The 22,744-nt window shown below is 44.1% G+C and overlaps 4 protein-coding genes across 4 annotated transcripts; 2 read left to right on the top strand and 2 right to left on the bottom strand.

Annotated features, from left to right (window-relative positions):
• Positions 1-2,541: 2,541 nt before the first annotated feature.
• Positions 2,542-4,516, bottom strand: LOC131295002 (uncharacterized). Its single transcript, XM_058323061.1, has 5 exons — positions 4,435-4,516; positions 3,967-4,154; positions 3,777-3,894; positions 3,377-3,704; positions 2,542-3,305 (listed from the first exon to the last, which is right to left on the bottom strand). Exons 1-5 carry the CDS (start codon positions 4,494-4,496, stop codon positions 3,036-3,038), a joined length of 966 nt encoding a protein of 321 aa, XP_058179044.1. The 5' UTR covers positions 4,497-4,516; the 3' UTR covers positions 2,542-3,035.
• Positions 4,517-5,600: 1,084 nt separating this feature from the next.
• LOC131281212 (NADH dehydrogenase [ubiquinone] iron-sulfur protein 6, mitochondrial) lies at positions 5,601-6,248 on the bottom strand. Its single transcript, XM_058310476.1, has 3 exons — positions 6,059-6,248; positions 5,791-5,970; positions 5,601-5,707 (listed from the first exon to the last, which is right to left on the bottom strand). The coding sequence occupies exons 1-3, from the start codon at positions 6,185-6,187 to the stop codon at positions 5,639-5,641; spliced, it is 378 nt and encodes a 125-aa protein (XP_058166459.1). The 5' UTR covers positions 6,188-6,248; the 3' UTR covers positions 5,601-5,638.
• Positions 6,249-8,027: 1,779 nt separating this feature from the next.
• LOC131292875 (filaggrin-like) lies at positions 8,028-9,983 on the top strand. Its single transcript, XM_058320971.1, has 3 exons — positions 8,028-8,274; positions 8,364-9,005; positions 9,083-9,983. The coding sequence occupies exons 1-3, from the start codon at positions 8,037-8,039 to the stop codon at positions 9,736-9,738; spliced, it is 1,536 nt and encodes a 511-aa protein (XP_058176954.1). The 5' UTR covers positions 8,028-8,036; the 3' UTR covers positions 9,739-9,983.
• A 5,361-nt stretch (positions 9,984-15,344) lies between these two features.
• On the top strand, positions 15,345-18,284 carry LOC131293335 (sodium-coupled monocarboxylate transporter 1). The gene is made up of 7 exons (XM_058321416.1): positions 15,345-15,896; positions 16,025-16,076; positions 16,146-16,213; positions 16,303-16,457; positions 17,013-17,153; positions 17,218-18,220; positions 18,267-18,284. Exons 1-7 carry the CDS (start codon positions 15,345-15,347, stop codon positions 18,282-18,284), a joined length of 1,989 nt encoding a protein of 662 aa, XP_058177399.1.
• The last annotated feature ends 4,460 nt before the right edge of the window (positions 18,285-22,744 follow it).

The raw sequence follows: 22,744 nt of genomic DNA, 5'->3' as shown, positions 1-22,744 counted from the left end.
TGGCACACAAACACTATATCACGATGAACGATGAATTTAAACTAGACAATTTCTGAACATAGGAAAACTCTATACGAGGAAAGAAAGTGAAAAGAAAGCTACCCAGTGGTTTGGTCTGCAACGTCCCATGGATAGTAGAAGAACAGAAACCCCTTTTGCGAATCAGCAAACAACATGCATGCTGGCCCCAACTAACAGCAATTCAATTCGCGTGTTGCCGAAGCTTTACGCGCGGGTGGCCGGTGTACAAGAAGTCTGCTTTCACGATCCTTGCAATAGTCACACTAATTCCTTCCCTACAAACACACCATATAAAGATATAGCTAAATCATTAATAGAACCGTGTCAAAACGAAACGTTTACACCTCATGTTGTAGTAGCTGCTGTACAATAGACGGTGCTTTATTACGAATATAGACTATGTGTGTATATTGTTTTTGCTTAACCGAGGGTACTGTTCGGTTGTTTGTGAGGTTTATTTTTCTCCAAAGTAAAACTGTATCGGAAGCATCTTTGTAAAATCCCCAATCATTGATAAATAATAATGTACTCTTCATTATTTAACAAAAGAAGAATTAGTATAAGTTGCGGAAATTTTGCACTCCTCGCAAAAATGGACATCCGATATGTCCCTAATTTAATGGTTATTCATCAACGGTTCAAATGATCAATATCCTTACGAGAGATAACAATGTTTAGGTATACTTGTTTTCGTTTTTTTTACTATTGTAACACTTATCATACCGATCATTGCTTTATCTTTGTGTAGCTGTAAATTATGTTGATTTTGTTTGGTGCCGATGACGAATGCGCGAAAAATAAAGCCGTAACAAACTTTAAGAAAATGGACTCGGGTACTGCAACGACAAGAAAGAATACGATAAAGTATTTTATTCAATCCAATAAGTTATTTTCTCAACATCTGCTGCAAAGTTTTAAAGCACGATAGTATCTGCAGTTTAAGTTGGTTTATTAGTTTCTCAAATAACGCTAGTTGCCGATGAAGAAAGGGTAGTACACACTATAACTATTACAGGTATTATTCTGGGTAAATGTCTTTACTGTTCTGCCACTCGCAGCAGCTTGAAATGGGATTGCTTGGCTGTCCTCTAAATGTTGGTTATGTTTAAGCATAAACGCATTAGAGCGGGAATAGAGTAGGAGATGGGGATGAAGTTGTGTAAAGGTGTTAGGAAAGAAGGTGATCCAGCTTCTCTGGTTGAGGATAAAATCTTGCCGAGCTTTGTATACGTAATATGTTAGGGTAAATGGTTTCGAAAAACGGCAAGGAAAAGGGTACACATTGTAAAATTGTCGTTTGAAAGCGGCACCGTACCACCCTCCCCGCACTGATTCAATGCGTAGAAGAAAATAGACCGGAAGTTTTGCTGTAGGTTTGCCATTTGGTTTGTATCCTTTTGGTATGGGTAGAGTTCCCTTCAGTTGTACATCGGGCAGTTTCACCGGATGCCACGTTAAGTTCAAAGATTCGCAAACCGAATAATTAAAAAAAGGGATACTTAAAACACTTATTGCACACATGCACACACGCACACATACACACACGCTCATCCAACTTTTTTATCGCCTGTTTGCACACAATTTCTCCTCTTAGACCCTCTTTCCTGCCCGTTCGGTTAATGTTTGCACTTTACTCTTCTCGACAAATGATCAGTACTTGGAAATTCATCCTACAATCGTGTATCAATTTGTTAAAAATGTCCTTTCCTATAAAAAAATAAAATAAAATACACATACTATCTAAAATATATATACCCACACAAACGCGCAATGGACGCGGACTGACGAAACCTTCATATGCCGGCTAACATCTTCTCGCTAGGAGCACCATGTCAAGCGATTACGAAAACCTATTGCATCTCCACGCTATTGTGCCCATTCCCTGTCTACTCGTCCTATCCGACACACTTTGTAAAACATATATCCTTTACCGATGGAATCCTAACACCAGTGGTTTTCTCTCGGTGCCGGAATGCATTCAGTCACCATCAGCTGCAGAACTTAGCGTATACCTTAACAAACTTAGCATAATCATTGCCGGTAATGATACTAGAAATAGCAATAATCATAATGACAATCGTTGCGGCAATAATAATCACAATCGTAGTAGACGTTTTACAGTGGCTATTTTCGTCACTGTCCTCCTCTTCCTCTGTGTGTCTCTGTAGCCTCCTCTGTGGCGTTGCGTGTCGGTTGCTGTTGCTACGTATGCAAGTAAAATAATATCACAAACTCATCCCGATTGTTGCTCCCAATCGAAGAATGAAGTCACAGTGCGGCACCCTTGGCGGATGCTTTGGCAAGTGCCTTCATAAGTCGTTGCTGGCGCACGCTATAGCGTGGGAAGCTTGTTCCCAACAACCGGTTGAAAGGATTGGAAACATAATACTACACCGGCGGATTACGGAGAAAAAATTGCTGGTCTCGCGAGCACCACGTGACATTTTGCCATTCCACTGACAACGCCAGAGAAAGAGGAGACAGATAGAGGATGTGAAGAGTAACAGTTGTTTGAGGAAATAAATTAAATAACTTATACCAACTGAAGTAACGTTGATGTAAGAAAGCAGCTCCAGATGAAACCGATACCGGCAGGGCGAGAGAGGGAAGTTTGGTACGGTTCCAGCGACCGATGGAAAAAGCGGGATCGGGAGGATCAAAGAGAGATCGGTGCAACATCGGTGGCTACTGCAGTACTGGATACTGTAGTGATAAGTGTGGGTGGCTTTTAAAGTAATGCCACTAACGCTACTATAGCTGAGTTGGCTACATCTACTATTCCTATTACTATGGCAACGGCTAATATGGTTGCACTTTCTACTACACACAGAATTGGGATAAATGTGTTGTCTGCTGCTGGAAACGAGCCTGCTAGATTGGCTCAGACTTTCGCTGACGTTCCGAGCACAACAACGACATCGACGATACCGACGACGATCGTGGTTGCGAAGGAACCTTCGATCAGCGCCTGCTAACGCATCATCATCGTTACGGTCGGTTTGCAATGCGTGAAGTCACCAGAGGTTCTTCGGGAGCACGTAGCCATTGTTGTTGAGCATGAACTTGCTGTCCAGTGCCAGCAGAGCACCGGTAGATCCCTCCGCATGTATACCTTTTTTCATACCCAGGTAAGGACGAGCCGGTGGAAGACCGCCCTCTCCTTCGACCGCCCTACCATCATCGTACGTGGTGACCGTTTCCTTGCGGCCGTCCTTAGTGGCGAGAGTGACAGTTGTTTTGCTGTTTCCCTCCGAGTCGCGCACGGTGCGACGTGTTTCGTATGACTGAAAACACGGTAACCACAAATATTACGTGTAGGAACAATATTGTACAAATTGAAATGAAAAAACCTTACCCCATCCGGGCGCCGAATCGTTTGCGAAATAATACTCTGACCAAACATTCGCGGCCCTTGGAATGCACCCTCGAAGATCCCTCCCTCGTGGAAACGTTGCTGCAATCCACCGCGTTTTGGTTTGGAAACTGGGCCAGCCGACGGCTGACGATGTTCCTTGATACCGTGAATCAAATTCATGACCTTTTCGTCGTCGGTAAGCTTACGACGCCCAGTGTCGGAAGAATCGATCTCCGATGCCCCGATGTCGTTGCGCTTTTTCGGAATCAGCTCTTTCAGTTCCGGCGATATGCGCTGCAGCAGCGTATGCAGCTGATCGGGATAAATTCTGTAAGACAACAAAAAATCATTATGTTATTTTAACATCTTTGTTTCAAACATGCCAAGTTTGTCCACATACTCTCCATCCAGATCAGTATCCTGCGGTTTTATCTGCTTTCCAATATCACGAACTGCTTCCTCGAAGCCGGGTTTCAAAAAGTCTTGCTTCAAGTCATGGTCGAACATTTTCGCATTTTCTGGAGAAAGCATAAACATAAACGAACGGTGATTTGATTTGAGATCAACATTTTCGATCCTCAGGTGCCTACCGTCGTATTCCTCAAGGGATTTCCACATCTCCTGCAGCTGATGCTCGAAGTGTTTTTGCATCTCGAGCGGATTGGTGAAAATTTGCACACCGTAGATTTTCTGATTATCGAACAGCTCGTCGTCGCTGTCGTCCTCTTCAACCCAGATCGGCTTGCGAAACTCGTCCTTGAGTGTCGTTTTTTTCTTCCTAAGAAAATGAAGGAGAAAAACAATCGAACAAAAGGCATTTCTGAGAGCTGACGAGAGTGTAAATATTGCGAAATGAACGATGCAAAATTTAAAAAAAATCTTTCATAATCCCGGACCGGCGCATACGAGTGCCCGGCTTGAATTGAAGAGGGGAGATTAGCCGGGCAAGGGGAGAAAAAAGGGGTGGTATGTGTGCATGAAGAGGCCTGGCTCAATCAACAAACCAAACCGATGCACCGCTTCTTCCTGCTGCTCTTCCTCTTCGTCACACAACTTACCGATTGTCGTCGTCGTCGTCCTTTCTGCCGTCTAGGCCCATGAATTTTTTTAAAAGGTCCATCTTTACGACGCAAATTTTGACGATTTTTAAAGAACCCGGGACGAAACGAAAAACACTCTCACACCTACAAGAGCCTTTTTGCTTTGAGTAGGAATTGACAAGGGGTAATGCCGTTTCAGGTAATTAGGCACACACAATTTTCTTCTTTAAATCAATTTAATTTTGTTTGCAGCGCAGGATTTGTTTTGTTTGGCACACCGATTTAATGAGTGCTTGATGCAGCGATAGCAGATTGGACAGTGCGGTGTACCAGCGGAGGACTCCGGGGGCGGTGCAAGGATCCGGTTGTTTTTGCGAAAAGTCACGTAGGTCACCTTTTAGCCTACCAAGTGCCGTCACCTGATGATTTTTGGATCGTGTACCGGAGCAGGCGGTCGAATTGTGGAATGTTTTTCAAGTTTTTACCAGCGTCAAAAGGATTATGCTTGGTGTATGAAACGGCCTCTGTATGATTGGACAAGGAGACTAGAGAATCGAAACGGAAGACGATCGAAGAAAATGAAGCATTTAAGTAGGAAATGTCCACCTAATGCTATAACACTCGCAAAGACTCCTTGAAGATATCGGACAGAAAGAGGATGGATTACAAAAGAAACAAATTTTATCGCGATCCCTGCCGCAGGATGCCGTTTGATATAAAGATTCTAGAAAAGTTCGACCAATTCCGACCGAAGGCGAAAATCTTTTTCAGCTGTCAAACCACTACTGAACACTAGATCAAAGGTTCGCGACGTACAAGCAGCAAACAGCAACTGAGGCATGCGCAGACAGCAACAAGCGCATCAATCGATGCACCGTCCATGACAGATAAAAGAAACAGAAAGCATTGAAAGAGATGGACGATTAACATAGAAAAACAGGTGGATAGGGATGCAAACAATTTTCCTGAAGGGACAGATACGTTTGTTGGAACCGTAGGATTTTAATTGTATTTCGCTAATTACAAAATAATTACGACATTTAAATGTTATTCCGATGGACACTCATTATTCGTCGGAAGCGAAGATTGTAACAACAGATAGTCACATGCTATGCATGACATAGTGGCTCTCGATTTGGTTATTTTTGCGGAAAATGTGCCATTTTTCCTTCGTTTATTTGACTAACGGTGAATTTCACAAACAGTTTTCAACGACCCATTCCTAGTGATGATGATCAATCTTTTCAAATCGTAGTCCGCAATATCCACAAGCATGGGCGCCCGGTTTATCCTGTAAACAATAATGATCATTAGGCCAATAGATACAGGAACTACACTTCCTGCTAGTTGCGAAAATAGTTACAATTTACATACCAAGTTAATGTACACCTTCGGATGACCGAGGGCTGGATCGGTGCCACCGTCACAGCATACTACACGCTCCTTTGACTTGATGATCGGGGCTTCGTCGATCATTTTTATGGCCCAATTGGGATTCACTACTTTGGTGGCGTTCACGAAACGTGCATTTCGGTAGTCGTTCGCTTCGTAGTACTGGAAAAGAGGGATCATTTATCGCTGTACTTAAGGCAAACCAGCGGCCGTACACTTGCGTAATCGTGTCAACCAGCACCGTACTCACCTGGCCAGTGTGTGTGATTTCATCCTTAATGGTGGCCCACTGGGAACCGAACACCTGTGTGCTGATGGACCGAGATCCAATCACGTTGGCCAGCCGGCGTGCGGGCGACAAAACCATCCGAGAGGCCATTCCGGCTAGGGAATTGTTTCTATTTTGTTTTTGTCCGACTGTGCGACCGATGGAGGATTCTGTTCTGGGACGTTTGACACAAGTGACAGGTGAACCTGTTTGTTTCCCTTTGACAACCAGATGAGCAGATGATCGGTAGCAAGTCGATTGGATTAAAAAATGTTATTATATTTTAAATAGGGAAAAATCGGAATAATTTTTAGTAGCTGAAATTTGTGGACAAACTACTTTTTTTTAGTAACTAACAAACTCGACGAAAACTGAACGAAACATTCTTCTATCCGCCATTGCTGTCACTTTTGACGGCGACGAAAATATTTTGACATAACCCGAGGCCACTTCGGAAAGTGCCGAATTTGGTCGGTCTAGTGGTGAAATTAGAGGAAAACACAAACAACTGCCCATTTTTGCTTTAAAAAGTATTCATAATAATGTTTTAACAAGTTTACCGCCAGCAATGGTGTTCTAAATCGTATTGGAAAATGCGTGCACACGTATCCTGACGGAATAAAGTTGTACAGTAACCGTGAATCCAAAAAGCAGCTGCAGGTACCCGGTTCCCGGAAAAGGGGGGCATAGGTGAAAAAGTGTAATTTTGTTCTTATTTTGTTTACTTTTCTTTGCTGCATTCTTCGTCTTGATTGCCATCAATGGCACGCATTACCTCCACCCATTCCCCACAAGCAGGTAGTGGCGCTTAGCCGGCTAACAAGTGCTGGAATTTACGGTGCTTACGACTGACACGAACTGGGTGTTCGGACGTGTGCGTGCCTGCCAGAAGACCCATTGGAGGGGGAATAAAATCAGTGCAAAATTCGCGTAGACATCTTTCAGCATATTGTGAATAGGTTTGGCTCGGAAAAGGTGCACAGATCCGTATATTTCATTTCCTCTTGCATGTTCCGATGGACAAAGTTTGGCATTGTCCTACGTTGCATTTCCGTTTAGTGGGAAATGAAGTGTTTTCCTTCGTAACAATCTAGTATCGAGTGTGTACAGAGTGATAGCAAAAAAAGAGTAACGTACGAGATATCAGGCGGATTATTCTTGTTCAGAAGTGCATTCCATGCGAACAACCAGGTGAATTATTTAATTGGTTGATTGACTTTACTCAACGTTTTATCCAACGTACTGTTAGATGGTCTTATGTCACCGATAGGCAAGAAAATCGGATAACGGTGTTTACATTGGGGTTCTATTATCTTCTACCGTTTCACTGCGCGTGAAAGTTTGCATTGGAACCTGCAGTCAATGATTCACGATGGCCGTGCCTGCACCGTTAACTCGGCGACGCATTTAGAAATCGTAAAGTGGTGGCCCGTCTGGCCTGCTTGGGACGGGCGTTGTTTTGTTCGTTACGTGCACCACGCCAAACGCGCACGGTCATGAGAAAGTGTCCAATACGTTGCCACGATCGAAGTAGGCCAGCTGGATGGTTTCTCTCGGAAAACCGTACCAAATCCGATCTTAGTTGCCACGATGCTACGCTAATATGCCCAGAATAAGAAAAGCGGTCTATTGTTCCAAAATAAAACAAAAATAGCCTCCTAGACAGATAGCTAACACCTGTTCGGAAGTTCTTCTTCGGTATTTGGCCAAGATTTCCGTTTTTGAATCACAACTTAATTAGGTGCTTCAAGACCATCGTTCGATCGGGATAAAAGAAGAAACATCGCGGAAAATGGGAGACGGAAGACAAATTATCCATTCCCTCGCATGCTTCATCGAATGTCTTAAGTTTTTTCTGTCCACGCTTTTTTTTATGGAAGACTTTACCGGCAAAAACGTTACACATCCGTTTCTTCTTGGTTTCACAGTCATTTTTGTCAGTAAACCGAACCACGCAAGCATGACGTCCGTGCAGAGCCAGGAAGATCTAGAGGCCCGCATTGCCCGGATCAAGAAACGGAATGAGGAAATAGAGCAAAAGTACCGTGAAGCGGAGGAAGATCGTCTTCGGGCAATGAAGGAAAATGCAATGGTTGAGATAAAACCGCCCAAGGACGACGACTGGCCACGGGAGCACAAGTACGACAAAATAGACTTCAACTACGACCTCGATCCGGAGACGTTGGCGCAGTTGGAAGGTAAACATGATAAATGTTTTCTGCCGGCGGGCAAGAGATAGGGAAAGTTATTCTAGCTCGGTGTAAATCGTTCTGGCTTTGTTTTACAGAAAAGAAAAAGGAAAAGGATGCCTTTATCCAGAAGATAGCTAAAGATTACAAGGTGTTTGCGGAAGGCGAAGGACCTCCACCGGATCCCGCGTACAGCTTTCTGGCTGACGTTGAACGTGACGGTGAGAAGGCTGCCGCTGCTGCAGCGGCAAACAATGGCAATAATGGTATCAACGGCAATAATTCGACGCAACTGGCGAGCCCCAACGGAAGAAGCCCTACCGCCAGCAAGGGTGGTGATAATTTCGATCGCCGAAACCCGAACAATAGAAGTGGCCATCGGCAAGGACCACGGGATCCTGGGGGGCCGCAACAGGGCGGAAGGCCTCGTGTAGGCTCGGGAAAATCGTCCCATCATCATGGGCACCACAGTCACCATCACCATGGGGGACCGAATATTCAACGATCGTTTTCGACAAACGAGCACGATGGTTGGCGGTCTGCTTCGGGGGAGCAACAGCGAAGAAACGGTAAGATTGGTACCGCCGGCATGCACGAAGGTGCGGGCCTGTGGAGGCGGGAGCAGTACGATGGCTCCGAGGGTAAAAGCAAGGACGATAGCAGCTTGCAATCGTCGGCGAAGCTGGAACCGAATCTTACAGTCTCGGTTTCACGAGACGGAGAATTTAAAAGCGTGAAAGGTACTGGCATCCTTTCTCCTCCTGTAGCCATTCCACGCCTGAAGCATTAAATATCTTTGTTCTTTACTTTTTCGTAGTGACCACTCCTCCGATTATCGGTAGTGGAAGAGTTGGGCCTCGCCAGGCAGCGAAGCCACAGTTTCAATTTCACACCGGTCCAGGTGAGCACAATCATCATAACCAACATAACCACCATTCGGGTGGCGGCCATCAACATTCGCATGGCCATGGTCATCATCCCTTGCCGCTTACGGTCGGCGGACGTAAGGAGATGCAACAAGGAAGCCGGGATTCCACTGGAACGCATTCGGTCGATCATTTCAATCGTAACGTAACGGGACGAAAATCGGACCGTGGTGGAGAGAGTGCCAAAAAGCACACCGGCGGCGGTAAGGGGCCTTTCTCCGGCTCGTCGTTGCAAAATGGAAAAGGTGGCAGTACAGCTGGCGGTGGTGCGGGAAGCAGTGTGCAGGATCGGCTGAACCGCAATCGTTTAGTGGCCAGCAGTGACAGAAACGAAAACATCACCAAAACGAGAGGTGATTCTTCTGCACAGCCTGTTGTATCCGGAGCAGCAAAGGCAACGCTTAAAACTATTTCAAAAATCATCGAAAAGAATGCAGAAATTGACGTGCAGCTGGCACGTGAGATGGCCCGAGAGAATGAGAAGCTGTCTTCAAAAGTTAAAGAACTGCGTTTGCAACAACAGCAGCAGCAGCAGCAGCAACAGTAGTGGTGGCATATGGCACTCAAGATGTATGGCATTGATTGAGATAAAACATCTTTTAGAAGGGTTTTTTGTAATGATCGTTCAGCTTACAAAGGTCCTATCTGAATTAGATTAGAAGGCACCGCCTCAAAACAGGATATACAGGAAGCAATATGAGCAATTTATATCCGTCATTCGACAATGGACATACGAGATTTACGTCCGATCAATTGCGATTAGGGGCATCAACTCACTTGGTGTAGAATCGCGCACGCAAAGCTAGGCTTTACTTATGTTTTATTTAACGCAAGTTTTATTGTTTTTTTAGCTTTCTTCTTGGCGCAACGACCGTTTTCGGTCATGCCTGCAGCATGAAGTGCTTACTTCACTTTTTCCCTTTGTGTACGTGGATAGTCTCTCGTACAGGGCAGGGTTCGCTCTCGGTTGGGATTTCAGTTTAGTATAACTGAATTGATGGTTTTGTTCCTGTTGACATTTACGTTAACAAGTTCGACTCTTTGTCCGTCCGTAGTTCTCAACCAAATTTCAATCCAATCTGATCTTTTTTTTCCTTTACACCAAAACCGCTAGCCACGGAGGTGTGTATGAAATAAAGGTAAAAACTGAAAACTGAACTAAAGTGCAACTTTCCATTCAACGAAATAAGAGCGTTTTGCAAATGCCCGTTGAAGCACAATCAAAGTTCTGGGTGCAATATAAGGTTTTTTGTTCTTTGAAGAAAAGATTTCGTGTTGTGTAAAAAAATATGTATTTGTTAAATGATAAAATCTTTTACGCCAGGTCATTCCGACGTCATGTGGCAGTGTTGAAAAAGCTTGCACTACAGTTCTGACATCATTAATTACACAGAACTTTTTTTCTTGGACATAACTACCATTTTCGACCAAACCTAGCTGGCTTAGTAGACTTGTCCTTTTGCTTACCGTGGATAGTCGCCTAAAGTGCATACAACTATGCCAAGTTACACAGTCACAAACATATGGCTGTACAAGTGAGTTTAGATACGGACACAATGCAATAAAAAAGCAAAATTAATTGCCCAATAGTTTTGCACGAAATTGATGCAGCTTTCGATGAAAAATCTTTACTTTTTCGTCAGGTAAACATTTATTGTGATTTCATGATTTTTTTTAAAACTATTATCATGTGTTTTGGACATGTAGATGCGCTGGATTATTTGATTACATTTTACTAAGGGAAAGATCCAGTTCAGACCGTATGAGTGATGAACCATGTGGAAGCCCATTTCATCATCCGGTTACATCCTATTACGCATAATACTAAGCATTTAATTTGCAGTTCTGCTTAGCGTGTTTCTTCGAATGCGCGCACATTTATTTATTGTTAACCCTTTACTTAGAATTGTTTTAACGAGTTTGAGGCAAATTATATTCTTATTGTTCTCTCTTTGATTTTATCTCACTTTTAATATCCAATTTTACTTGAAATCCATTTAAAAACTGGTTAACCGTGATTGTATAATAAATATTTGCAAATATATGTAAACGCATGCTTCGATAGATTGATTTGTGAAAGATCAAAAATGGTTTGATGACATGCCTTCGCCTTTTTTTACAGTTTCCACATTTTTCATATAAATTCTAGCCATTACCTCGCAAAGCTTTATTAGTTAGTGACACGTGCCGTACTATTTTGTTTATTCCCAGTCGAAACGCAGCATAATGTTTTGAGGAGGAGTTTGCACGTGACGTTCGAAACCCCCCCTCCTTTCATCCACCATATGATGTTGACGTATCGATAGTACCAACATCAACATCACCACCACTATTACAAGCAGCGACCACTTCGATTAGCGCCGTGTTTAGTGGCCCGCATTAGTACTCCCTTTTGCAACTGGGATAGTTGAGTGTCCACACCGAAAGGTAAACAAAATAATTTGTGTTCAGCACTTTGTGGGGTCGGAATCGCGTCGATCTTGCTGTTGGGGTCATCTCGAGATACTTGTGTCCTTTTTTTCGTGACTGTTTTGAAAGTGACGTGAACTGTACGGGCGTGCGACGAATAGCTTCGGCGAGAAGGTATGTGAAGTGAGTTGTTTACATTTTCCTTTCGTTCGCAAATCAAACGGGATTCGGCCCCGGTCCATTCTATTCGTGTCGTGAAACAGAATAAGTAGGAATGTAGGTGGTTTGCTGAGTATTTTAGGCTGGTGAATTTCAAGATGAATTTCTTATTTTACATTGCATAACAACGCGTTTGACAAGTGATGACGTCGTGAAAAGCGCCAGGCCCACTGTACAACAGTGCCGCTGGAAAGCAGGAGGTTTCCGACCAATTGTTGGCGTCAGCTGATTTTTGGTTGGTATTCACTTTCGCTGGCGTCGCATTTAATCAAGCCAATGGTTGTCGGAGAACAAACTGGAGCATGGCGAACGAAGGCGCGGGCTACGATGGCCCGCAGAAGTAATTGCGCTCCATACAACGTGTTGTGCAAACAACCCGTGCCTCCATGTGGCACCACGTATACACGGGCAGTACCGCGACCACACCGCGAGGTTCCGGCACCATTACCAACCGCCCGGCGGGCACGAGAAAAAGCAGCTGTTTGTGTAAAGCCGCGAAACGCATCTTGCGCGCGCGACACACTCCCCGTCATCCGCGGAACCGCGAACGGTTTAGTGGCGATTGTAACGCCGAACCAGTAGCTTGTGCCGGCACGAGCAGTGACAGAAACGGTTCCGAACGAAAGGAAAACGAGGCTCGACACAACCCCGCGAAAGGTTAATCTTTTTTGTTCCAACGCTCAAGGTAGTGTAGCCAGTGTGTTGTTGTGTTTAAAGTAATCCTCAAGCGTAAAGGGGAAGGTTTGGTCTTATCTGACCGGGAGTTCGAAAACGAACGGTTAGCCGGTGTCCTTGAGCAATGTGTAGCAACTTTACTTTTAAGGAGAGGCGAAACAGGATCGCTTGAAAACCGGCTACGCAGTCCACACAAATATTCTGTATCGATCAGCACTCGTGAAGTGGACAAAGAATTTGTAAAGACTATTTCAATGGCTTTATGAACTCCTTCTTCAACCTCGTGACATTAATTTGATTAGTCTCACCTGTAGAATGTGCGTATTTCCCTACACGAGCCAGGGAAATAAAATGCACCAACTCATCGGCGTTATCCAGTGAAAAGGCTTCTACGCCTTATTGCTCGTGCACCTGTAGTTGATACTGGCGTACGTCATAACCTTCCGTGGCTTGCTTCGATAGGGATATGGTATCGTAAATTACCAGTCCGAAAACGATGAGTCTCGCCCTCTTTGATCGTCGTTATCGTCCAGACGAACCGCGTGCGTTATTGAATGCTGTACTGTATCTTTCGATATTTATCATTTTATCTTCTAATCCAACAACGTCTCTTTTTGCCTCCTTTTCCCCAACAGGGAGAGCGCGTTGGGGGTTTACAGGAATGTTACTTCACCTGTGCGTCATCGATGGACATTGACCTGTGTAGCACGTAGTTTGTGTGCTCCCGGACATTTTTATGAAACCATTTTTCGCTCATCTGAACTTTTTTCTCAGGCGGACGTATTGACTTGGTATCGTTTCGTATTGCACCGTCCTAGTGACATCAACACTGTTGCTGTGATGGGTTGACATTCCCATCCCGCTAGCCCTATACAAAGTGGTTACTGTTAGATGCATACAGCCTCTCTTGAATGCGCTTGTGCAACGAACGGATCGAATGTACGATCGCGATCATTCGCATTCCTTACAGTGTGATATTGTTAGGTGAAGGCATCCTCTCGACGGCGATTTAGCTTTTCGGCATTGTTCTAATGCACCTTATAAATACATCATGAGTTAGTTGCGTAATGACGAATGTGCAGTTGCACAGACACAGCAATGACAGCGTAGAATAGTATCTTAATTGTTCTACATGTTAATTGTTATAGACAAAAAAGAAATAATGTCCAAACACTAGTCAACTATAAGGGCTTAAGTTGGTGGAAAATGTTTTGAAGCAAAAATGCAACAGCGATGTTATGCCTCAGTAACCTTCACTTCATTAATGCGAACGACCCTCGGACTGAGCTGCATAAGTTACCCTAGTAAACGGGCAAATCGACCGGTTGAACGAAGACCATCATTACCCCCAAAAGAAATTCAAAACAGAGGGCTGAATTGATCTATAAAACTTAATGCTGAAACTTGATGTTCACTGACAATCGGTTTTAGTAATATATTTTACATCGGAAACGATCGTGTTTCATACTCGAATCCTTTTTCATATTCGTCGTGCATAGACTGAGAAAAATATCTCGTAGAAAAAATTGACAACATGTTTCGTAACTGCAACCTTAAAAGCCATTATTTACACATTATTAGTAGCCAACAAAATATCAAACCATATTTGGTAGCGAGTTCGATTGTCGGTTCATAGCATCGTGGACTTTTTTGTAGAGTAAATAGAAATCTAATGTCACTACAGGGCACGTTCAATATCAACATACGCGCACAATGATCGCCGATCGCGCCTTCGTTTGGAGTTGGTGGGCAAACAACAAAACGATGCGCGGTCAAAGTCCAGCTCGACTCGATGGCAGGTTTTGTTGCGCGTGTACGCCAAACCCCCGGACCGGGCTACAAACACTCGCACATTAGTGACCGAGTTCAGAGTGACCATCGGTCACCGACGCGGGGGCATTCGGTCCGTGTTTATTAGCACTTTTAAATGCTACGGTTTTGGTCCGTTTGGGAGTAGATTAGATTTCGGTTGGGTTCATAACTACACTTGTAATTAATGGGTGCTTGCTTTGCTGGCACTACAATTGGAAAATGATTGGCACGATTCAGGAAACTTCAATTCCTCAATAAATCCCTCTTCACTGTCATCAATCAAGATGCTTCTGGAAAGGCTTACAGTGCATAAATTATCACCAGGTTTAACGCGTGTAAATAACCGTGTTCAAGCCTCCACCACCGCTCTCACAGCCTTGATATGGACACGTTGTTGTATGCCAGTAATTGCGGCTACTTTTGCTAATTGCCGTCTGCTTTTCACCGACGGGTAATTAGCGCAGTATTTACACGCCGCCGTATGACTTACTTTCAATTGTAATGAAGCCTCCTTCCCGGTGGAAGATATGACCGTCGGTTTGTGGTGATGGCGGTGGTGCTGATAGAATATCTCATTCTGAAATACCGGTTCTCCAGGAAGATTTCTTCCACAATTCGTCCAGTCATCGCGGTAACCGCCTTGATGATGCCTTTATCTATCTCAATGGGGTGTTTTTTTATTACACCTTTACGGCCCCCTAGCTTTTATCGCTCTGCGACAGGGTTCAAAGTCCGACATTCGAAGGAGCTGGGGTGTAAACAGTATATTCTCCACAATTCGTTTATATTCGCGGTCGGACCGAAGCGGAAAGCGGGCAAATAGTCGTTTTCAATTGTCACTTGACTCGCGATCGTTTCGCGATAAGACGCCTCGTGTCGTTGTTTTCGGGCGCCATTTAAAGCCCGCCTTCGTGATAGTGTTTTTGGGGTCCGTGGTTGGGGGTGGAGGGCCATATCTCTATCTACCATATTAGTCATCACTGTCTTTGGCTGCTGCTACTTATCTTGTCCCTCGATTTCCTGCTTTTACCCTTCCAGATGGCCACCGGTAGAAGTACCCTGGCCGAAAGCCTGCGGGAGCTGTACCAGTTCAGCGTGGTCGACTACTGTATGTTCGGCTTAATGCTACTCCTTTCGGCGGCCTGTGGCATTTACTTTGGCTTCTTCAAAAGGTCCACCGGTTCCGGCGACACCGGTACGCCGGAGAGCAGCAGTAGCGATGATGAGTCGCCGGGCCCTCGGCGATCTTCTGGGGCCCCCGCCGGAAAGAAGGCGACCACGTTCGGGTCGTCGACAATGGACGAGTATCTGCTTGGCTCGCGGAAGCTAAAGGCGTTCCCGGTGGCGATGAGTCTCGTCGCGGGCTACATTTCCGGCGTCACCATCCTCGGTACACCGTCGGAGATCTATAACTTTGGCACACAGTACTGGCTGATCGTGGTGCCGATCCTGCTGATGGGCTACGCCGTATGCACCGTCTATCTGCCGGTGTTTTGCTCGCTCAAGTTGAACTCTTCGTACGAGTATCTGGAATTGCGGTTCAATACGCATGTCCGCTCGATCGCCTCCGTCATGTTCGTTATCGATGAGGTACGGCATTTGCTTGCCAGATATATAGAATCTTACGAAGTTTCGTGGCTTCCTCAACGTAAAGTCAGAAACGTGCATACATTTACGCAAATCAATAACCAGTTTATTTTTCTACTCAATCGCAACAGTTACTTTTCCTCCCGATGATCATCTACGTGCCAGCGTTGGCCTTCAACCAAGGTTAGTCACTGTGCAGTTGTAAGGCGGAAACTCCAACTACAATAAAACATATTTTTCCCATACCTGCAGTAACTGGATTCAACCTTTACGTGATCGGTGCGATCGTGTGCGTCGTTTGCATATTCTACACCCTGCTGGTAAGCGTATTGATCTCGGGGGTTCTCGTACACATCTGGGGGTCCATCATGCAGATTATTACAATTTCCATTAATTAATCTACTTGCAGGGTGGCATTAAGGCGGTCGTGTTTACCGATGCGTGGCAGGTGGTGGTAATGTTCATCTCGGTCGTTGTCGTCGTGATCATCGGTACGATCGCGATCGGAGGACCGGATGTCATCTGGGATCGTTCGGTAGAGGGTGGACGTATTGACTTTTTCAAGTAAGGATTTCATTAACGCATTTATTACTTTGAACTTTTGGTTCGAAGGACCTTATCTGTAGTTTTTATAATTCAGGATCATAAACAATGGCTTATGAAATGCACTTCTTCCAGTAGAAGTGTGCCTAATCAAGTGGAAGCTTGTAAAGATTAAGTGTTATAAGGTTCATATAAGGCAAGGTACTTTTGGCTGTATGATAAGGGAAGACGCAACTAGTTTATCGCAAGACTTTGACCAATATTCTTGACCTATTGCTTTGTATGAGATTATCTGAGGGAATAGACATAGTAAAAACGGAAGCCACACATGTTCAAATAATATGTTAGATATTTACTATTGATCTATTTACAATTCAAACGAGAACTCATTTGGTAATTTTTATGAGTCAAGGCCTCAGGGGGATTATTTTATGGAGGGCTGCGAAGCGATAGGAGTTGTTGGTAGTGATTTGAAGTTTATGACATAGGGAATGATTGATCGATTACCTTTTCAATTCTCACTTGTAAGGCACCCTAGCAAAACCTCTACAGCATTTTTCTGTATTTTTATTCCAGTATGAATCCCTCAATGTATGAACGACAAACCTTCTGGGCTGTGCTGATTGGAGGGTTTTTCTATTGGACCTCGTTCAATTCCGTCAACCAGACGATGGTGCAGCGCTACATGTCGCTACCGAATCTGAAGAAAGCGAGGCTGTAAGTTTGCCTCCCACGTTGTATCTTATCGTATTGCTAACTTCTGTTTTTCTCACCCATACAGCTCTATCGCGATGTTCACCGTTGGAATGGGTGTGTTTGTTTCGGTTTGCTGCTACGCCGGGCTGCTGCTGTACGGTAAATACTACGAGTGTGATCCGGCCACGATCGGGCTGGTTACGACGGACGATCAACTGTTTCCGCACTACGTGATGGAGGCGGTCGGGAAGCTGAAGGGAATACCGGGACTGTTCATTGCCGGTGTGTTCGGGGCCGCGCTGAGCTCACTGTCAGTCGTGTTGAACTCCACCTCAGCTGTTCTGCTTGAGGATATCCTGAAAGGTCTGTTTCGGGTGAATCCAACCCCGTTCGTGGCGAATATTTTTGTCCGTGGAAGTGTTATTGTACTGGGGTTGGCCGCGATGGGCTGTCTGTTTATCATCGAGAGGTTGGGCGGTATTCTGAGCGTAGCCTCTTCGCTGTCCGCCATTGCTGCCGGTACGACATGCGGAATCTTCACACTGGGAATGTTGATCCCTTGGAGTAACACAAAGGGAGCCCTGTTTGGAGGCGTTTCGGGAGCGCTTCTGTCCGGATGGGTTTCGCTAGGAAGTCAGTTTGCCGGAGCGTCCGGTGAGCTTGTGCCACACAAGTTGCCCGTCTCGGTCGACGGTTGCATCGAAGATCTGCTTACGAACGTCACTATGGTGCGTCCTGCCTACCCGGATGAGTCCGGTGTGTTTCCTCTCTACCGGCTGTCGTACCACTGGATCACCCCGATCGGTGTGCTGACGGTGCTGATCGTTGGTACGATCGTTTCGTTCATAACGGGCCCGCGTGATCTCCGGTACATCGATCCTGAGTTGATTTCGCCTGTCATCCATCGGTTTCTACCACAAGAATCGTTTGGTCACTACGGTACCGCCAGCAAGACCACAGGCGTAGTGGTTTTTGCCGAAGAAATGAAACCACAGACCAGCATGCCTGCAGTCACTGGTGACAGCTTGCCTTACGGTACGACAACGGATCAAAACTTACAAGTAAGTAGAAGCATTCACAAACCAAATGTAAATGAAATGTTCCATATAACTATTTCGATGGTATCTTTTCCAGGCGACGAAATCTCGATGATAAACCAAGTACTCTTCTTCGGGCCAGAACTTGCCAGAGTTCGTGCAATCAACACAATCGATAGCCTCCAACGGAGTGCACTCCTTCCTGGGGGATTCCATCCGGAAACCGTACTGAAATGATACTACTTCCCGGATGTGTCCTCCGCAAGAATGAATCTGACCAATCTTCGATGACTGTTGCACCGAAGGTGAGACGGGCAGAATGTAGAGCAAAACAAACCAAGAATGGATGGCAGCAATGGTGCCAATGGAGTGTGTCCATTTTAAGGTGTGTTTCCTTTTTTTTACCAAGACTGTGTACAAATAAGATCAGTTGTTTACCTATGCCAGGAAGCGGAGTGGTTTGAGTGCGTTTTTTGTATCACTAGCAGTGTAAGACACTTTATTATACACGATTTAGATATTGTTTTCGGTACCAATCTACCTACAGGCACGAGTTTTGGATTTTTAATGTGACAAATTTGTATACTTAATCTATACATCGATCAGATCCCCAGCTTCCTACCCCATACAACGTTACACAATCTGTGATAGACTATGGTGCAAAACGCAACGGAGTATCGTACGATCGGTTTTTGTTGTTCGAATCAAGACTAGTTAGGTTTTCCGTTGCGGATTGGTTAAAGTTTGATGTTACGCGTTGCGAAAGACGATCAAGTGTTAACGAAGGGGTTGGCACTGTTCTTACCGGAATTTAGCCATTTAAAGAGCGTAGGAATATTATTGAATAGGTTTAAACTGTTTGTGTATCAGATATCAATAAAGATGAAATCGATTTACGATAAAAAAAATGTACATGAAATCATTTCAAAAGCACCGCTGAGTGGCTATGGGTGGAAAAATCCTTAGCATAAATGCGATATTTTTTTGAACGCATGTGTTGATGTTAGTATACCTTTAGTTATCTCGTATTCAATTGGAAATAGTGGAAAATAAAACAGTAATTATGAGAAAATTACTCACAGCATAAGCCAACACGAAGCTCCACCAACCCTCGAAGAAGTCGTACGATCGACTATCTTCCGGGTGAAGCCAATCTATTGCACTCTGACGGTATTGTGTTTCGAAAATATCTAAAAACTCTAAAACTACATAATAAGCGGTAAACGGATAACTTTTTTTGACGAAAAATTTCTCCTAAAGGGTTTTTAAGCAGATTTTAGTACCTTTTCCAGCCCACACTCAACGCACTTTTCTGGTGGCAGGTTGGAAACGATATGGTTGATGAAAAACTATCTTGGAACCGGTCGGAAAATAGTTTAAGCATAATAAAATAAAACTTTTCTACTTCCGTTGCTACCTCCCGGGAGTTTTGGAAGCACACAATAAAGTACCGAAAAGCGTACGAGCTCGCACACAAAAAGAGACCCTTGTACGCTATCGTGTCGCATGGCTTCCGGTGCTGTAGGTGTTGGCGCTTACATCCTGAACGAAGCAAGTTCGCTCGATTGCTTTTTCTACGAGAAACGATAATTCATCTATTATGCTACGTTACGGAAATGTGCTTTGCTAGGGAGAAATGGTGTGGCGTTAATTTTACGGTAGTAGCGTTGTGTAGCTTTTGGACATCATGCTATTTATATGATTACAAAATGGTTTGAATACCTTAGCTAAATTACTCTCCAATTAAAATTTAAACAGTATACGAAGTTAAAGCAAACGTTTCTAATAATAGAAAACAATGTATTTTTTAACTCGTTCTGTTCATCGCCGCTCGTTGCAATAACCGTACTGAGCATAAATAATACTTGTTAATGAAAAGAATGGGTACAAACGAAATATTTATGTTGGAAAGTGTATGTTCCCCGGCATGCTTTGACCTTCCGAGGAATGTTTTAGTTCCTTAAAAAAAAGGTAAAATCAACTTCCGTCGTCCAAAATTTACACATCCCGGCTAGCGTACCGACGAACGAAACCTTTCGCTACGAAACCCCTCCCGAGCTCCGCCAAAGCAAAGGTGGGGCATATCTTTTCGAAAATTTTAAAATAAAGGAGAAATAAAATGAGTACAATTTATTTCAACATAATGATATGCAAATATGTGCTCGAAATCTCATTCATTTCACCTGCTCCCGGTCCGTGCCGTGGTCAGCGGTGGATAAGTGGATTCGCGCGAAAGATTTTCCAACCGGAAAATTGCACCCTCATGTGTGCTCTAGAGGTTTGGGCTTCTGTGCTTCCGGGTGCACAAAAGAATGCTACCACACCGGGACCCGGGCCGTGGATGTGAGTGATGTTTTATTTTTTGGACATAAAATAAAAGACGCTTCCGAATGGCAAACGTTTTGGCAAGGGGTTAGGTAGACAAAAAAATGAATAAATGAAATAACACACACACACCGAGGGCGGGCGCGGGAAAAAGGGTTAAATATTTAATTAAACGCTACACATGTGCGTCGAGCACGGTCCGAAGGGAGTTTTCGCCGATTTATCTTTGACCTTCTCTGTTTGACCGAAAAGGCGGAAGCTTGTAAGTTTGTCCGTGTCTTCCGGAGATCGGGCAGTATGGTTATTTTTTTTGCCATGCCATTGGTTATCCCAAATATTAACTTACCCTCAGTTAGTATTTTGCTACCGCTTTACCAAAAAGGTTCAAAGGATTCCACTTCCTCTCGTACGGCCAGTTTTGGGGGGTTTAAGTAAACGGACCCTTCCGAGAGCGACGGTGTGGGAATAAAATAAATTTTAAACACGAAATTATTTACACTCGCCATTAACCATTCCGCGTCCGTTTCATGTGCGTAATGAGGATGAAATGAGTACGAATCCGTCCCTTGAAGGTAGCGTTAGGTTGAGATTTTTGATAGCATAAAAAACGTACTATTCTTTAAGCGACTCATTCTAACAAATGCATAAACAATTAATGGTGGTATATTTACCTATCAGACTTTTATTTTCCATCTGTTGGTCGTTGGCCAAATGGTTGTTTTTTCGCAAATCTTACATTACATTTCACTCAGTAAGTGCTTCCAATTTGAATAAATTGAACAGTTAAAGTAAATCGTGCTTTTAATTTCAGCTTCGTTAAAACAAAGCAAATCATCTTACACTTCCGCTTTCTCCAATCGTCTTTTAATTGGCTTTACCTTTTCATCAAATCTGAATTAATTCCATGTTTATAATACAACGAGCGAGTTTGGTATTGATAGAACTAACTGACAATCATCTTAACTTTCCATTTCGGTCGGAAAAACCCTGGGTAACAGCCCTTAGAACTCATTCCGTACTAAATTCCGTGCTTTACAGAGTCTTTTATTTATTGTAAATGATTTCGAAAGCTACCCTTCACGTGAAGGGCGTACTTTTGCTAAAAGCTAAAGCAGGAGCAGCATTAAAACGATGAAAAGCCACAATCACGGCATGACGAACTATCGAAAAGATTTTATTCTCTGCACAATTTGCACACGAATGTAGCTTTGAATGCGGCTGACAAGTGGGACTTTGTATCTTCGAAGATTCGCGCAAAGCCGTTCTATTCAGAGCGACGCTCCTATAGTTTCTGGCTGGGCGCATATGCTTTTGAACAAATTATGCCGCTCCAGGTCTGGCGGAAACGCTTGTAATCGGACTATGGTGCGCTGATAAAAAGTGCCCGAAAACGAAAAACGATGGTGGCTTACTGGCATACGTGAGGAATTTCCGAGCCACGTTAAACATGAATGGCGTGGTTCCTAATTACGGCTTGTATTCACGTGAAGTCGTAAGGCTTCAATCTCCAAGCTTACGCCAGATAAAGGATATACTTATGTCGTGCGTTTGGATTGATACGTTCTGAAGAATGCAAAATGTTTTCCAGATGAAAAACAAACTCTCTGGATTTATTTAATTATTTTACCATTTAAAACAGAGCCCATCCTGTAGTTTAAGTTAAGTTTATGTTTAAGTTCTGATAAGTTTAATTAAACACATTCATGAATTAATGCGAAATGGAACCTATTCCAGAATATTATCAATCCACATTAGTAACACTGCAATCGAACGTACCGTTCTGCTTTTAACGGTGGTGGTTTTTCCTCTTTGCGATGTTGCGTGTGCGAAGATAAATAATTTAAAACTAGAAAAATCCAAATCACGAACATCAAAACCACCTTGCCTTTCTTCCGGAATTTCACCAGCCAAGTTGTCCTTCCGGTCGGCACACACCGTCAACACGTTGCTCTTCCTCCGCAGTCTCGCGTTGTTTATTCAGGAGCAGCATTTGATCCTCATTAAGACTATCTGTCTCGTACGGAAATAATCCTTTTCACAAAACCACCCACCAAACAACCCCATCGGCTTGGCATAGTGTAGGCATAGCATACATGTCCGGGTTTTTGTGGCTAAGTTTTGGATCCTTTGGAAAAACTAAGCGGAAAAGCGCGATCTGTTTCCCTCCCTCCTACCGACACGTGCTTGGAAGCAGTAAGCATCATCCTTTATTCTTGCCATGTGGGATGGCAAACCGCCTCCTGTTTCCTC

The sequence above is a fragment of the Anopheles ziemanni genome, chromosome 2, assembly GCF_943734765.1.
Source record: "Anopheles ziemanni chromosome 2, idAnoZiCoDA_A2_x.2, whole genome shotgun sequence".
NCBI classification, from domain to species: domain Eukaryota; kingdom Metazoa; phylum Arthropoda; class Insecta; order Diptera; family Culicidae; genus Anopheles; species Anopheles ziemanni.
Note: the sequence above shows the minus strand (reverse complement) of the source record. Positions and strands in the feature narration are given on the sequence as shown.

Bases quoted from the DNA above. Each gene is read 5' to 3' on its own strand.
- LOC131295002 (XM_058323061.1), bottom strand. From the start codon at position 4,496: ATGGACCTTTTAAAAAAATTCATGGGCCTAGACGGCAGAAAGGACGAC. The intron at 4,155-4,434 runs GTAAGTTGTGTG...TCATTTTCTTAG, and splicing joins GACGACGACGACGACAATCG to GAAGAAAAAAACGACACTCA. The intron at 3,306-3,376 runs GTAAGGTTTTTT...CCGTGTTTTCAG, and splicing joins CGATTCGGCGCCCGGATGGG to TCATACGAAACACGTCGCAC.
- LOC131293335 (XM_058321416.1), top strand. From the start codon at position 15,345: ATGGCCACCGGTAGAAGTACCCTGGCCGAAAGCCTGCGGGAGCTGTAC. The intron at 16,077-16,145 runs GTTAGTCACTGT...CCATACCTGCAG, and splicing joins AGCGTTGGCCTTCAACCAAG to TAACTGGATTCAACCTTTAC. The intron at 16,458-17,012 runs GTAAGGATTTCA...TTTTTATTCCAG, and splicing joins GGACGTATTGACTTTTTCAA to TATGAATCCCTCAATGTATG.
- LOC131281212 (XM_058310476.1), bottom strand. From the start codon at position 6,187: ATGGCCTCTCGGATGGTTTTGTCGCCCGCACGCCGGCTGGCCAACGTG. The intron at 5,971-6,058 runs GTGAGTACGGTG...CCTCTTTTCCAG, and splicing joins AAATCACACACACTGGCCAG to TACTACGAAGCGAACGACTA. The intron at 5,708-5,790 runs GTATGTAAATTG...TATTGTTTACAG, and splicing joins CGAAGGTGTACATTAACTTG to GATAAACCGGGCGCCCATGC.
- LOC131292875 (XM_058320971.1), top strand. From the start codon at position 8,037: ATGACGTCCGTGCAGAGCCAGGAAGATCTAGAGGCCCGCATTGCCCGG. The intron at 8,275-8,363 runs GTAAACATGATA...TTTGTTTTACAG, and splicing joins GACGTTGGCGCAGTTGGAAG to AAAAGAAAAAGGAAAAGGAT. The intron at 9,006-9,082 runs GTACTGGCATCC...ACTTTTTCGTAG, and splicing joins AGAATTTAAAAGCGTGAAAG to TGACCACTCCTCCGATTATC.